The 15,329-nt window shown below is 33.0% G+C and overlaps 2 protein-coding genes across 4 annotated transcripts in view; both read right to left on the reverse strand.

Moving 5' to 3' along the window:
• Positions 1–13,043, reverse strand: part of LOC110023646 (beta-amylase 2, chloroplastic) — a 42,415-nt gene extending 29,372 nt beyond the window's left edge. Inside the window, exons 1-3 of one of the 3 annotated variants that reach the window (XM_020723150.1) lie at positions 12,932–13,043; positions 8,756–8,833; positions 7,229–7,432 (exon numbers count right to left, since the gene is read on the reverse strand). In XM_020723150.1, coding sequence (XP_020578809.1) covers positions 7,229–7,432; positions 8,756–8,833; positions 12,932–13,003 — 354 coding nt within the window. In that variant the 5' untranslated portion in view covers positions 13,004–13,043. Of the gene's footprint in view, positions 1–7,228; positions 7,433–7,846; positions 7,922–8,755; positions 8,834–12,931 lie in introns of those variants that run through there. The other 2 variants (XM_020723168.1, XM_020723160.1) reach the window with 2 other exon arrangements.
• LOC110030672 (beta-amylase 7-like) lies at positions 13,003–15,006 on the reverse strand. The gene is made up of 2 exons (XM_020733550.1): positions 14,428–15,006; positions 13,003–13,179 (listed from the first exon to the last, which is right to left on the reverse strand). The coding sequence occupies exons 1-2, from the start codon at positions 14,833–14,835 to the stop codon at positions 13,003–13,005; spliced, it is 585 nt and encodes a 194-aa protein (XP_020589209.1). The 5' UTR covers positions 14,836–15,006.
• Positions 15,007–15,329: the final 323 nt, after the last annotated feature.

The raw sequence follows: 15,329 nt of genomic DNA on the forward strand, positions 1-15,329 counted from the left end.
TAAGTTACTCTAACTAGATTGTTGCAACATACGTGATACATTGCATTTCAATTACATATTCGGAAGCATGAAGATTAATTCATCCAAAAATATAAAAATTATACAGAGCTGCTAAATAGAAAATAATAAAAATATTTACCCAGAACTTATGTACAAAGCTCTCAAAACTAACATGTAAAAGTTGTACAAAGACACATCTGGCTACTGTACGGTACGATGTAATTACAAGTCCTAACACTTTAGGATTCTAAGGTTATCGTACGGTATGATGTAAACTCTTTTATATTTTTAGGCTATTTGCACGATCAGATATCGTGTGAATATAAGTCCTAAATTCTAAATAAATTGCAGGATTAAACATTAAACAACATCATTTCAAAGATATAAAGTCAAACAATAGAATAGTTGAGAGGTCACCGAGGTTCTCCCTGGATCTGTGATATCCCCTGCCCTTCGTTCCTTTGGATTCTGTAAAATAATTGTTCATATTTTGAGTCACTCTCATTTGATTTTCTTATATCCAATCTTGGAAACCTAAACTTTGAAATCTTGAAGGCAAAACCACTGATCTTAATCGAGAGTTTTCTTAAGTGACCTCAGTCATTTAAGATGTAATTAACTATAGGGGTTTGCCTCTATAGGGAACTTGGAACCAAGGTAAAATAAACCCTATCTAATCCTCATATTAGGTAGGGGAACTTGTTGGCCTCATATAAAATATTTCGCAGACCAAACGAATGTCACAAATTCTTTAGTTTAGGTGATTGAACCTACTACAAGTGATTTGTTTATTCTTCGGGATAAGTGTATTACTTGTGGTATCGTGCTTAGTTATCTAAACTATCCAAAATGTGAGACTCTTTTGGTCTCCCCTATTTTTAAATCAAAATGTTACTTTCAAAAATCATATTCATATCAAAACTATTTTCATATTTTCCTATATTTTTCAAAATCAAAATTAAAACGGCCGACAGCATGGCATAATTAATTTTATCTTTGCTACAGGTGTGTGTGACGTCTATCATGAATTTCAAACATTGGCGCACTCACCAGCGTGCTTGCACAATAAAGTATAGTAACTGCCTAAATATTCTCATGATACACATGAATGAAATTTTGGGCAAAATTATAACTTAAAACGCACACGTAGCTATTTATTTGGAGCTTTAAAGAAATCATTTTGTTCACTCGCATCTATGTGTTTGCGCGTCCTATTGCGGGTTTGGTAAATTCTAATTTTATTGCATGTTTAAACCAACATTAAATTGTTTGTTTTAATTATGTTTTGAGTCTATTTTTTGTTTCAGATCGATCCAATAGATAATGTTTTTTGCCTAAAAATAGTGAGTTATTTTAGCTCATTTTCATACATTTTCATTTTCAATCATGATTCGTACAATTCCAAGTGCAGTACAGAAATGCATTTGTACTCATAGTTGAGTTATCATGCTCCTTATAAATTCAGTACAAATTCTATGTTGATACTTTTTTTATTAATTTTTGAGACATGGCATTTTCTCTATTTTCAGTGTAAATTTATCAAAATTAAAAGGCTAAAATTGAATAATATTTGAAATGCTAATTCTTTAAAAATTAGCCAATTCATCAGTTCTCCCCGATTCTTATGGTTCAATCTCAGTTCTCCCCGATTCTGATTGCATAAACGGTAAATATGGCTGGTTCACAGACCGGTTTGATTCGCTTGTTAAAGCCATGATTATGGGAGAACCATTCACTTTGATTTACACCTTCGACGAGGAGATGAAAATGGGTTTTATAAGGCAACCAAAATTATAACACGCCTAAAGTGAAACTTGAATTTTAAAATTTCATCCATCTGGATGAATTCGAAACTCATAAATTATTGCAACTAATATTTAAGCCATTTTGGTTAATTTCCTTTAAGAAGGTTGCTCATCATAGCCTATTTCAGTTTTCTTTCTTACCTCATCATCAAAAAGACTAAATTACAAAACAATATTAATATCCATCAGCAAAAATGTTGAAGTATAATATTTTCATTACTTTATATCAATTTGATTTGTCTAATTTGCATGAAATAAAGAGATTCACATGAATTTAAATATTAATCTTGGCAATGACAAGTAGAGTAATGATGTGACGAGGAGACTTGTGAAATTCGAACTAGGTGAATAGGTGATAACATGCCTGAATCTTGAAGGTTTTCAAACAGAGGCTTTTTAGAAATTAATTTTAAAAAATACGACCATTTAAAAAATCAAATAGTGCATTGGGGTAACTACTTAAGAAATGAAATTTTTGAGAAGTTCAAGTATTTTTCCATATTTCAATGTACCAAACTTAATTTTATTTCATGAACTTATCATCAATATCATGGATTCTCCTCTCTTTTATCTTTTGATGATTTCACATCCAACAAACTACCCAAAAGATTAGCTACTCTTATTCTAAGAGCTACATTGTATGAAATGTATTTTCCCTATTACTATCGGATATCACAAGTTTCTTATGCCTATGGATAATAGAGTTATTTCTGAAAATTTACAGTTTACCATTTAGGAAACACAACTTCACCCTTTTTTTTTTTGACAAATATCAAATGCTCAATTTTTCTTAAGTTAGATTTCCTCAAATCAAGTGGGTTAATAAAAAACCTACTTTAAGTGGCTCCCAATGCTTAAAAAATGAATAGTTTTCTTTCAAGTGAATGGCTTTGAAACACTATAATTCACGGTCCTCTGTTAATTGATTTTATGCATGTGCTCTGCTAGGGTTTCACGTTCTGATTCATTTCCTCTTTTCTTAGTCCCCTCTCTAAACCCTAGCAAACAATTCTTATCTATTTCTCCCCTATCGACGAGACCTTTGGCCTTTGTCCTTCACCCTATGGATCCTTCTTTCTTCCCCCCACCCGTTTCTAAACCCTAATGGACAATTCTTACTCTTTCTCCCCTGCGACGAGGCCTTTGGCCAACACCCTATGGATCCTCCTTTCTTTGCCACACCCATCCTCTCTCTCTCTCTCTCTCTCTCTCTCTCTCTCTCGGAAGAGTCTCTTATCTTCTCAACTCCATGGCTCCTCCAACTTTAATCTCACTTTCATACCTTCTGTAGGGGAAAAAAGATGTCTTCTCAAATGATGAAATTGGTGATGATCCAAACAATGGAGCCTAGCTCACACTGGTTACTCGCTCGAGAAACGACCATTCTATGGTAACTTATTCCAACCTATCAGCAAACTTTAGAGTTACAAGGTACTATTGACCTTATTCTTCTTACAAATGGTTACTTTCTTTTCAAATTTACATGCTCAGAAGATTTGAAAATTGTTTTATTTGGTGGTTCTTGGTCCATTATGGGCAGGCCTTTTATTTTTAAGAGATGGAGTGCAGACTTTAAGCCTATAAAGGAAGATATCAAGGAAATCTCAATTTGGGCCAAATTTTCAAGCATTCCTTTGTTTCTTGAAATGAAACATACACTTCTAAGATTGACTACAACATTGTTCTTTCTTTGTAGATCCTGTTACAGCTAAAGGGAGTTGGTTAACTTTAGCTAGGGTTAGTGTTCAAAAAACTACTTATTATGTCTTACCTAATTATATTATATTTATGATAAAGTGAAGGATGTTATTCAAATGGTAGAATATGAGTGGAAGCCATCCATTTGTATACACATCAATACTTTGTGCATAACTGCTCCTCTTACCCAAAGCCCCTCACTTTAAACCCCCTCCTACCTCGCTCTATCGAGTTAGGATCCTTAGCCGAACTAGGCCTGATGCCCCTCATCCTGAAAAACCTTCCAACACCAAACAACAAATTCCAAACACTCCTACTAATGTTCAACCACCAACACCTAACCTTAACATATTGACTACTACATCGGCCAACGCTCTGACTCTTGACATGACTCAATTCCAACAGCGCCCCATGACCTCTACATGGTTGCCCCTCCCAATCCTTATCACTTAGATCATCCTCTCTGTCAAACATCATGAACTCAATATATTTATAAAAGATATTTTGGTTTAGTCAAAAGATGAAAGGAGTCACTAAGATCATTTGCATACAGATTTGTAAATTTTGAAAGAGGATAAGGTTAATAAAACATTATCAAAATGTGAATTCCAGTTAAAAAGTATGAATTTTCTTGGGCATATAATCAGTAAAGAGGATATATCTGTAGAGCAGAACAAAATCAAAACAATTGTAGATTGGTCAAGATAGACTACAATTATAGAAGCTGAGGATTTTTCTATGTTTTGGGGGCTATTACAAAATGTTTTTCTCAGATTTCTATGCCGTTATTTAAATTAATATAGAGAGTGATAAAATTTGAATAAATAGATCAACGTGAGGAAGCATTCTAGAAGCTAAAAAACTTGTTTAATGATTGCGCCAAAATTGATTATCCCCTCAAGATCTAATGAATTTCAAATTTCTAGTAACGCATCATTAAAACATTTGGGATGCGTTTTTATGCCGCATGAAAAAAAATACTATTTATGGCTTTAGCTAATTAAAGAATCATGAAAGAAATTACCCATATAACTTGGAGCTAGTAGTAGTTGTATTTACACTTAAAATTTATAGACACTACTTATATGAAATTATATGTGAAATTTTTACTGATCATGAGAGTTTAAAATATATATTTAATCGAAAATAAGTGAGTTTGAGACAGAGACGATTAAAATTTAGTAAGGATTATGATTTGAATATATGGTATCATTTGAGAAAATCAAATATTATTGTAGATGCACTGCACAGGAATACTTCAAGTAATTTAAATTAGGCATGTTCTCAGCAAGAGCAATTAATTAAAGATATGAAAGGACAAATGTTGTTAATGATTGATTATAGTGATGAAAAATATTTTTCGGTTGAATTAGTTGGCGTTTCAGTCCACTTTGAAAGGCATAATCAGGGTTCATTAACCATAGATCTTCTTACTATTCAAAAAATCTTAAATCAAATCAGGTCAGATAGTTTTGATGAATATATAATAGATGAAGATGAATTGCGAAAATACACAAGCAAGATTTATATTCCAGAGAATTGCGAAAATACACAAGCAAGATTTATATTCCAGATATTGATAAATTGATAAAAGTAATTTTGGAGGAAGCAAAGTTGTTTGGCTGGACTATTCAACTAAGAAGTGATAAAATGTATCCGAAATTCAGGAAGATATTTTGATGATCAGAATTGAAAAAAGTGGTATAGAGTTTGTGGCCAAATATTCTGCATTTCAGTTAGTTAAAGCAGAATATTAAAGGACATGTATTGTTTCAAAATGTAAATAGTCATTTCAATGCTTTATTCAAATTGTATATATATAAATAGTAATAGTAAATTTTAATAGTACATGTAATGGGCATGTATTGGCATAAGAGAAAATATCATTGAAACTACCCTGGACATAACCTGGTTCCGATGGTATAAAATATAAACTACATAAGAGAAAATATAAAAATTTAAATGGGCATGTATTGTTTCAAATTGTTTCATTTATTTTATATATGTAAAAAGCTTAAAAATATTTCAATAATTAAAAAAAACATAACAGAAAAATTAAATGACCGTTTATTGTTTTATATTGATCTACCTTTTACATTATATAAAAATTTTAACAAATGGATTAAATGTTTAAAGGAATTAAATATCTTCTAAATGAAAAGTAAATGTTTAAGTCATTCAGGAGTAACTCTCTTATGATACTAGCTAAGAATGCTATTATATTCGTGCACAAAATGAAAATGAAAATAAAATTAAAAATAAAAATAAAATTAAAAGTAAAAATTGTCGTACCTTATTTAGTATAAATTTTATGATGCTCCTGAGATAACCTATTTAAAAGAAAGAAAATATAAAATATAAATGTTTGAATAATTTCATATAAATTATTTTTATTAAATTGAAAATTTTAGAATATACTTTACGGATTAATCACAATGACTTTTTTTGAGCATTCATGTTTAAACATTTGCAATTAAGACCTCACTAAAAATGAGGTCAACAGCAGCTTATTAAAAAACAACTGTGAAGTTGTTGAATAATAATATGATTCAAAAAGTTGCGGTGGCTATTACAAAATATTTTTTTTAAGTCAAACTGCAACTAGAAAACTATCACCGCGTCTAGCCAAGAGTTGTGGGAAAACGCAGATTTCAGCGGCAACTTTTTGAAAAAGTTATCAAAACACAGTTCACCCAAATCGACAAAGCTGCGATGCAGTGTCGCACCACCGCCCCAAACGGACCCTTAGTGCATGTTAAAATTATAATTATTCAATAAATTGTTATAAACATAATATGTTATATGATTGTTTCTTTCAAGAAAAACTCAATTAAATTAAAATGACTGACGGGAGAGAATATGTCTATCACAGAAGAGATTCAAGTGAAAATATGTATTAGATATTGTTATTTTATATTTAGTTCCATTTTATTAGTACTGTTGCACTATGGATATTTATATTGGTTTGGATAACGTTTTAAATAATTTTATGGTTTAGTGGTGTTTTCTCTTTGGATGATTGTTATTGTGGACTATTATGATTATTAGTGAATTATTATTGTTTGACCGTCTATTTCTACATTTGCTTTCAAGTTTTTGGGTCGGGTCATAACACCTAAATTGTCTACTTCGCCATGAAAATTAATAGATGATCTTAATACTACTGCCAAAACAGAGAACTCTTGTAAAATTACACCAATAAAACACGACATGCTGCAACTCTCAAGAAAAAAAACCAATGAATTTCCTTGTATTTATGTGACAAATAGCTAAGAATCACCTAATTGGAGATTTTGATTTTTACCAAAATTACTGAAAATTAAAATTTTCCAGAAACCTCAGATATTTATATGCCTCTATATCCCTAATGCACTCTCCTTAACAAACCAGAAAAGTTCAAAGAGAGCAATATCCAACTGAAATCTGCTCAAGAAAATATAGCCAATACAAGGTTAATATGGATAAGATAAATAGGACCTGACACAGTAAATAAATGAGATGACTGGTACTTATGTGCCTCTATATCGTTAATGCTCTCCCCTTTACAAACCAGGAAAGTTCAAAGAGAACAAAGTCTAACTAGAATCTGCTCAAGAAAATATATTTAATACAAGTCTATAAAAACAAAAATAAAGAAACTGATGCAGTAAATAAGTGTGATGGTCAACTGTAGTTTTATTGGTATAAAAACTAAATCAAATATGTAAAACGCAAGTAAAACCAACCTGCAGTTTAAGTTTAAGCTCTCGGACAATCTGAAAAAGCCGCTTATAGCCATGCCAGTTGTATTCCTGTGGAGCATGTGCCTCGACAATTCCCCACCAGCAATCAACAGTAACACCGTCGATATTGATAGATTTTAAAATTCTTAACTGCTTCATTAGGCTTTCCGGATCAACCAGCTCACACTTTGTATTAATGACACCAAGCTATCACAGCATAGAATAATTAAATAGAAAGTAATATATACATACAAGGGTTTCAGTCAGATAACCAAATTACATTAAAAAATGGAAGGTTTAGATACAATTCCTATGTATTTACGTATCACACACCTAAACATCAATTTTAACATACATGCCACCTTACATATTCATAAAAATATGTATTTCAGTTTAAAAAAGTTAAAAATGGCGGTTTTTTATGTAATATGAAAGACTTGGGTGGTATAAATGTAAAATGTAAGGTTTAGGTGTTAGATAAGTAAATCCATTGGAATTAGGCGGCATGTATGTAAATGCCCTAGAACATTTTGCTATTTTCACAAGACAACCCCAAGTACAAAGCCTAATTGAAGATTACTACAGTAATATAAGAATGCATCAAGAAAAATTAAGCCTTACAGGCAACATGACATTTACTGGGACATAAGGGGTGCCTGCAAAATCACGCTCTGGCATTTTCTGCGGAAGATCAATCACCTGAGGGATGATAAAAATCATCATCGGTAACCACAACTAAATCAGAAATGAGTGCTAATACTACAAAAAGATCCAGCTGCTAAAGGCGAGTAACATTTCAAAAAACAAATAGTTAGCAAGGGAAAAGCATTACAATATATACACAATATCATTATAAAACTGTTATTTTATAAATTTTCTAAGATGCCATGCATGCCAGCCATATATGTCATGCATACGGAAATCAATATAAGATGATTAATATCACTGAATCTATAATATCCAAAAAAATAATACAAAGATGTACTTAAAATTTATATCCTACTTTTTTGCGCATCTAAAAAAACATCTTACTTATTTTCATAAAACTGCACATTTTATTTTGATCATTTAGATATAGATATATATATAGTAGCCTTTTTAAACACAAGAAAGATTTACATTTTTTTTTAAAAAAAAAAATAGAAAGTAATATATACATACAAGGGTTTCAGTCAGATAACCAAATTACATTAAAAAATGGAAGGTTTAGATACAATTCCTATGTATTTACGTATCACACACCTAAACATCAATTTTAACATACATGCCACCTTACATATTCATAAAAATATGTATTTCAGTTTAAAAAAGTTAAAAATGGCGGTTTTTTATGTAATATGAAAGACTTGGGTGGTATAAATGTAAAATGTAAGGTTTAGGTGTTAGATAAGTAAATCCATTGGAATTAGGCGGCATGTATGTAAATGCCCTAGAACATTTTGCTATTTTCACAAGACAACCCCAAGTACAAAGCCTAATTGAAGATTACTACAGTAATATAAGAATGCATCAAGAAAAATTAAGCCTTACAGGCAACATGACATTTACTGGGACATAAGGGGTGCCTGCAAAATCACGCTCTGGCATTTTCTGCGGAAGATCAATCACCTGAGGGATGATAAAAATCATCATCGGTAACCACAACTAAATCAGAAATGAGTGCTAATACTACAAAAAGATCCAGCTGCTAAAGGCGAGTAACATTTCAAAAAACAAATAGTTAGCAAGGGAAAAGCATTACAATATATACACAATATCATTATAAAACTGTTATTTTATAAATTTTCTAAGATGCCATGCATGCCAGCCATATATGTCATGCATACGGAAATCAATATAAGATGATTAATATCACTGAATCTATAATATCCAAAAAAATAATACAAAGATGTACTTAAAATTTATATCCTACTTTTTTGCGCATCTAAAAAAACATCTTACTTATTTTCATAAAACTGCACATTTTATTTTGATCATTTAGATATAGATATATATATAGTAGCCTTTTTAAACACAAGAAAGATTTACATTTTTTTTTTAAAAAAAAAAGCCCAATGGCTAATATATTAAAGAGAAAAAGGTACAGATATGTTGTATGTATGAGAGGGCCTAAAAGAAGACCTAATTCACACAATACAACACACACAAAACCCCAATAAAGCAAAGATACATAAAGATAAAAAACTAAAAAACCACCAACGGGCGCAAAAGTGTTAGGGACGTTCCACTTTAGTCATCTCTTTGTCTCTAGTTCTCGAAAGGGAGTCAGCTAACAAATTGGTGAGGTGTGTATCATTACCTGAAGTAACCAAAGTATCACATCAGATTCCTGAGCTCAAGTAGGTCTTCATTCTTATTCTTCCTTCTTGATGTGTAGACCTATCATTCCTCATCCGAGGATTGACTCATCTGATCAATGGATCATGATCCCCATAAGTCTGAGTAACACTGACATTTTTCAGAACTTGATGAGGCGATAGTGAAGCAGTAGACGTATTTCCACCTGTAATATCAGCGATAGGTTCTAGGGCAGACGGAGTGAAGAATCTCCCTCGCCTCCACGATAGAAGATTCCAAAGACGGGGAAGCTACAGCATTGCGTGGAGACTGAATGGTTGACATATTGCCTATGGGGATATTGTCGTCTACAGAACGTCTTCAGGGGTTTCATTTTAATGATCAATAGTGTCAATAACTTGGAGCTGATCAGGGAGCTGATCAGGAGATGGAATCACAGCCTCTAGCGGAGCACTTTATTTTTTTTGTCTGAGGTGGGGGCGTAGATGATGGCATTGAGAACTAGAGCGGCCGAAAATACGACAATTCGAACAATACGAAGAAAATGGCTCAATCTCTACCTTCTGCCAATATCCTTAGTGTTGTGTTCCCAACCAAATTTCCTCAGAAGCGGAAGAAGTAATTTCTCTTTCAATAAGTATTCTGGCTTCAGATGGACGAGAAAGATTAAAAGTAGGAATGTCTGTCTTGAGTGACTTTCCATAAGCTGAGACCATTTCAGAAATGAAATTTCATACTATGAAGGCGAATCCAAACCGGAATGATTGGCGGTTCCGTCTGTGGGTCAAAATCCATAGACCATTTCAGAACCTTCATTGTTTTGTTATCAATCCAGATTATCCTTCTAACAAATAAACGTGTGTAATCTTCTTCATTATTAATTTGAATAAGATTGTGTCTCCCTTCTAATAATCCAATTTTACACTCCCCAACAAGATGCATAAAATTAAATTCTTTGCGAATAAGCTCTATTTTGATATGACTATATAAAAATTTCTCAACCAAATTCAGACGATAAGAGGAGGTAAGTTGAATACCTTCGGCTTCGGTAAAAAAGATGGCAAGTTTCTCATTCTGCCTACCAGGTTATCATGATTATCAATGATTATCATGATCGATGGGGTACGTAATGACCAAATCAAATAAATGTGTCAAAACCTATATAAATATCATGACACTTAACTATGACTAGTATAAATGAGAAAAAGATAAAATTAAAGTAAGTAACTTCATACACTAATAGACTTGAACAATGTCTTAAATGACCCAATACAAGTAGAAGATTTATTCAATTTCCATGCGAACATTTTTATTTACTATCTATTCTTATATCTATACCTCATATAGCTATAAAATAAATTTAAGTCAAACATACTACACTAAGCTAACTATATTGATGAATACAAATGCTCCAATTAGTTCAAATGATCAACATACTATATTATGCTCTTTTCATGTATGCTTATACTTTATAGTAAACTTGTATATCACATTAAGCTTTTACCTCATTAGATATTATGTTAACTATTATTTCCAACAAGAAAAAGACGTTGATAGGGTGAAGTCAGATGAGCCAGTTTTATCATGCATCACAATATTTGATTTAAGGATTTCACTGTTTGTTAGAAAAATCATAATGACAATTAAAGACTAGTTTTGGTATGTATAAATTTTTCATGAAGTTTATTAAAAGATCTATAACCTATTTTAATGATTTAAATTATGCATGCTTTCATGCTAATGAATATAATGGATCTATTAAAATACTTTTATATAGTATATATTTTATAGCGACTTAGGAAAATTATTTTTTTACTCACTCAATCATGATTAGCGAAGTCAAAATAAGTTGCTAGAAAATTTGTCTGACTAAATTGGTCGTCGTTATTATGTCTAATGCTTTACTGATGAGACATAATAAGTTGTGAGAACATCCATAAAAAAAAATATTATAAATAGCATCATTAGGCAATGTTGATTTTGAAATTTGAATATGCACCAACACTACGCCAAATTTTCAAGCAAAGCAACTCCACATGTTCCTTTATGAAACAAAATAAAGTTTCAACAATCAGGTATACTAAATAATCAATAATTCAACACAACATCATGACTAAATTTACTGTTTTGAACAACAATGATCACTCCAGAAAAAAATCAAAATTAGTCCACTTCTATTATTAAAACTAAAGCAATGAACACGCTCTCTTGTTGTTTGGGCCAATTTGCTTCATTTTAAGTATTTGAATCTTATTTCAAAGTTGCATTGAAATGAGTTAATAATTATAATTACTTGTTCAGCATGAACTCAATTATTTTGCTTGTTGGGCCACATTATTTTCATTTAAAGCCACCCATGCATTAACTATTCATTTCTTTATTATTATCATAAATAACTTCTAATCAATCATTTAATTAATTTAATATTATTCTATTGTTGCTAAAAATTAAAAGTAAACTGAAGGAGTTTTTTAGTTGTAGGTAAGACTTAGCTCAAAAAAGATTCAGTAAATATTATAAATTTAGATCTGATAAATAATGGAAGTGTTAGATCCTTAAAAAGGATAGGTAAATTAGACGTTTAATCTAGTTAAATGTTGATAAACTGATTGACTAACTATTTAAGAATTTAATGATCTACACAAATATGAAATCTTATAATATACACAAGGCCTATGTCAACCCTAATTAGATTAATTAAATTATAACTAGTGTGACATCCCAAATAATCGTTAATTAAAAACTTATGAAGTTAATTAAACATAGAAAATACTATTAATTTAAATTAAATCACAAAAAATATCAATTCTCTTAAGTTAGTATATTTAATTAACTACACTTAATTATTAAGGTTGACTTATTTTTTAATTAACACATCTATAATAAATTAGCTTGTTTGAATACTAATGATTTTAACAAAAAAAATTTTTATCAACCATTATTAGAGAAAGTTGTTTGTGACTAGGAATAGATGATATGAATGTAAGTTTAATCTATCAAATCTCAAAATTTAGTAACAAAGAGATTTAAGGTAAAATGGTAAAGAAATGGTATTTAAAGTTATGTAGGATTTAAATGCTCCTATCCTACAATTTGCCGGTATTTAAAAGAAATTTTGCTTAAACCCTTTCCAAAACATGCTAACAAACAGCTAGTCATAAAGATTAGTACTTAAAATTCATGAAAAAATCTCACTTCTTACATTTTTTGAAAGTCAAGCGGGAAAGTCAGGTTTAAGAATAAGAATTTCATCCAATGTCAATCAAGAACCCCAATGACATTTAAGCAGTTACACCAAAACAAATTAACCCTAACAAAAGCAGTACATTAGTTATCACTAGCTCAACAAACTGAAAAAAAATATAAGTATTTTAATCTGTACCGAAGTAACCTTGTCTACACACTCACCTGTTTCTCGTTAGTGGTTTCCACGCAACTAGCGACAAGAGGAGAATTCTCATTACATCGTTCTCCTCCCATCACCACCCCTTGACGATATTGGCCATCGTAGGCAGAAGGAAATGTGCCTTGGGTCGCCCCTGCCGGTAATCACCGAAACGAACCTGCTCGCCGGCAGGGGATAATCCCCTAGGCTGCGGCGTCGTCGAGGGCGGCGCCGCCACTGCAAGCGGAAAAGCTTCGGCAGGTTTTCCAATCTGTAGGCGGGAGGGGAGATAACTTAAAATAGCTTCCTTGTTCTAAGAGTTTTGGCAATAAAATAGAGAGACGCTAATGATTCAATTGGGCAATGCAGCTGAAATAATGTTACATTATAAAATAATTATCTTTTGGTGGCTGCATTTGTCGGGTCCCAAATCCCATATCCTAGAAAAAATGCAGGATTATGTGAGGGAAGTCTAAAATTTGTCGAAAAATTATGATAAATCGATCTCATTTAGTGGATAAAGACTTACTGTTGTTGGTCGCATATTACTTGAGAATTAAATTGATGGATTCAAAGAGGCACATTGCCCCCCAAAAAAAATCTATTATTGTTATTTTAATAAAGTATCACATAAATATCAAAATTCATAATAAAAATTCAATTCATATTCTCATTTTTTATAGACTTTTTAATAATTTAATCATGACAATTGAAAATATATGAATCTGATAATTTAAAAAATACCTATGAAATCGATTTTTAAATAGCAATATTTCAAGTGATATGTAATTGAATTTTAGATATCTTGGGATAAAACTGAACTTTAAATTCATTTATTGAAAACTAGAAAGGAGCATGAACTCCACGGAAAATATTTAGGTGCATAAGACATACGCAGCGATGCATATGTCGGGGGTTATTAAGAAGATACAGGCGGGTTATATCCGTTTTATACCCTCCTGTAACCTCCCTGTAATTTACCTGTAACTATCGGAACTACAGAAGCGCAAAACTTATTTGTATGCTACAGATAGATTATAGCTAGGTTACAGGGAAAATAAAAGGGGGTATAACACAGATAACCCCCTTATACCCTCTGAATAATCTCCCGACGTACGCAAATATTTTCTGGAATCAACAGCCCAAAATCCAACGAATAATTTGTCAAAATACCTAAAAATCTGTTGGAAAAATTATTACCTGTGGAAAGTGTAGGCATATATATTTGATTGGTACAATACTATAATAATGTCATTACAATACTATAATATATATATATATATATTATCCGCAAGTAATATTTTCTAATAAAAAAAAAGGCTTGAAAAACGGTTAACAAATATAAAAAACCAGGAGTCTGTTTAACATCCGTCTAAGAAAATAAAATTCGCTAAAACTGAAATTATATTCGTAAAATTATTTCATTTAACTAATGAGAATAAATCCAAAAGGAAAGAGCGTGGCACAGCGATGAGAGAGAGGTTGAGAGCCGGCAAGAGAGAGAGAGAGAAAGGGGAACCTGGGAGGAAGTAGGAGAGGAACGAGAAGGGAAAGTGGTGCCGTCGGGAAGGACGACCCATCCGGCTTCCCTTGCAAGTGCTGCGATCACATCATTAATATCAGCGCGAACTCGCAGATTATAGTTCCCGTGCCGCCGCAAGCCAGCCAGAATTCTCGCCGTGATCGCTCGCCGGTGCCTCTCTCTCAGCTTCGTCCTCTCTTTCTCCTCTTTAGGCCGGCTTCTTCTCCCACCCATCCCATGGATATGGATCTGATCGCCGGAAGCCGACTCCTCTTCAAAGAACCTGCCTCCCATCTCCTCAGCCGCTATCAACCTCCGGCTCCTCTCGTCATCCTCATCCTCCTCCTTCACCTCCAAATCCATCTCCATGTCCTCTTCCTCGCTCGTCCCCACAAGCCTCTCCATCTCGCGTGCTACTTCGCGCGATCTTCACTCAGATCCGAACATAACTCCGATGATCGAAGCCCTAGAGATTCAGCTCATTCTGCCCGCTTCGGAAGTTGGATAGAAGTGAATAAGCTGATCAGAACAGGGAGCGATAGACGAGCGGCGGGGAAGGTTATCGTCGCCGATACTCCTTCCGATCCCTACTCACCAGAGCCGCCCGCGGTGTTCTGTGATCTCGCGATGCCTTCCTGCGGGGATCGTGCGTGGAATTGCACTGAAGCGGGATTCGTTCACGATTTCGGGCGGATGGCGTGCCGGAGACTAGCCGGCGGTGTCCGGCGAGGCTGCGTGCGAAGGGATTGGATGTCTAGGGCACTCGTGTGAGGCCCCCGTGTTTGGCGTAAGTTTAACACGGATGGCCGAAGGAGAGATGGGTGTGGGAAATTGGACGGATTGATAATTGACACGTGGCTCGTATGGACGGCTTGGATTCTGTTCTGGCGGTTGCGAGG

Source organism: Phalaenopsis equestris, unplaced genomic scaffold, assembly GCF_001263595.1.
Source record: "Phalaenopsis equestris unplaced genomic scaffold, ASM126359v1 Scaffold000002, whole genome shotgun sequence".
Lineage (NCBI taxonomy): Eukaryota > Viridiplantae > Streptophyta > Magnoliopsida > Asparagales > Orchidaceae > Phalaenopsis > Phalaenopsis equestris.

Bases quoted from the DNA above. Each gene is read 5' to 3' on its own strand.
- LOC110030672 (XM_020733550.1), bottom strand. From the start codon at position 14,835: ATGGAGAGGCTTGTGGGGACGAGCGAGGAAGAGGACATGGAGATGGAT. The intron at 13,180-14,427 runs GTTCCCCTTTCT...TCCCGCCTACAG, and splicing joins CCTCTCCTACTTCCTCCCAG to ATTGGAAAACCTGCCGAAGC.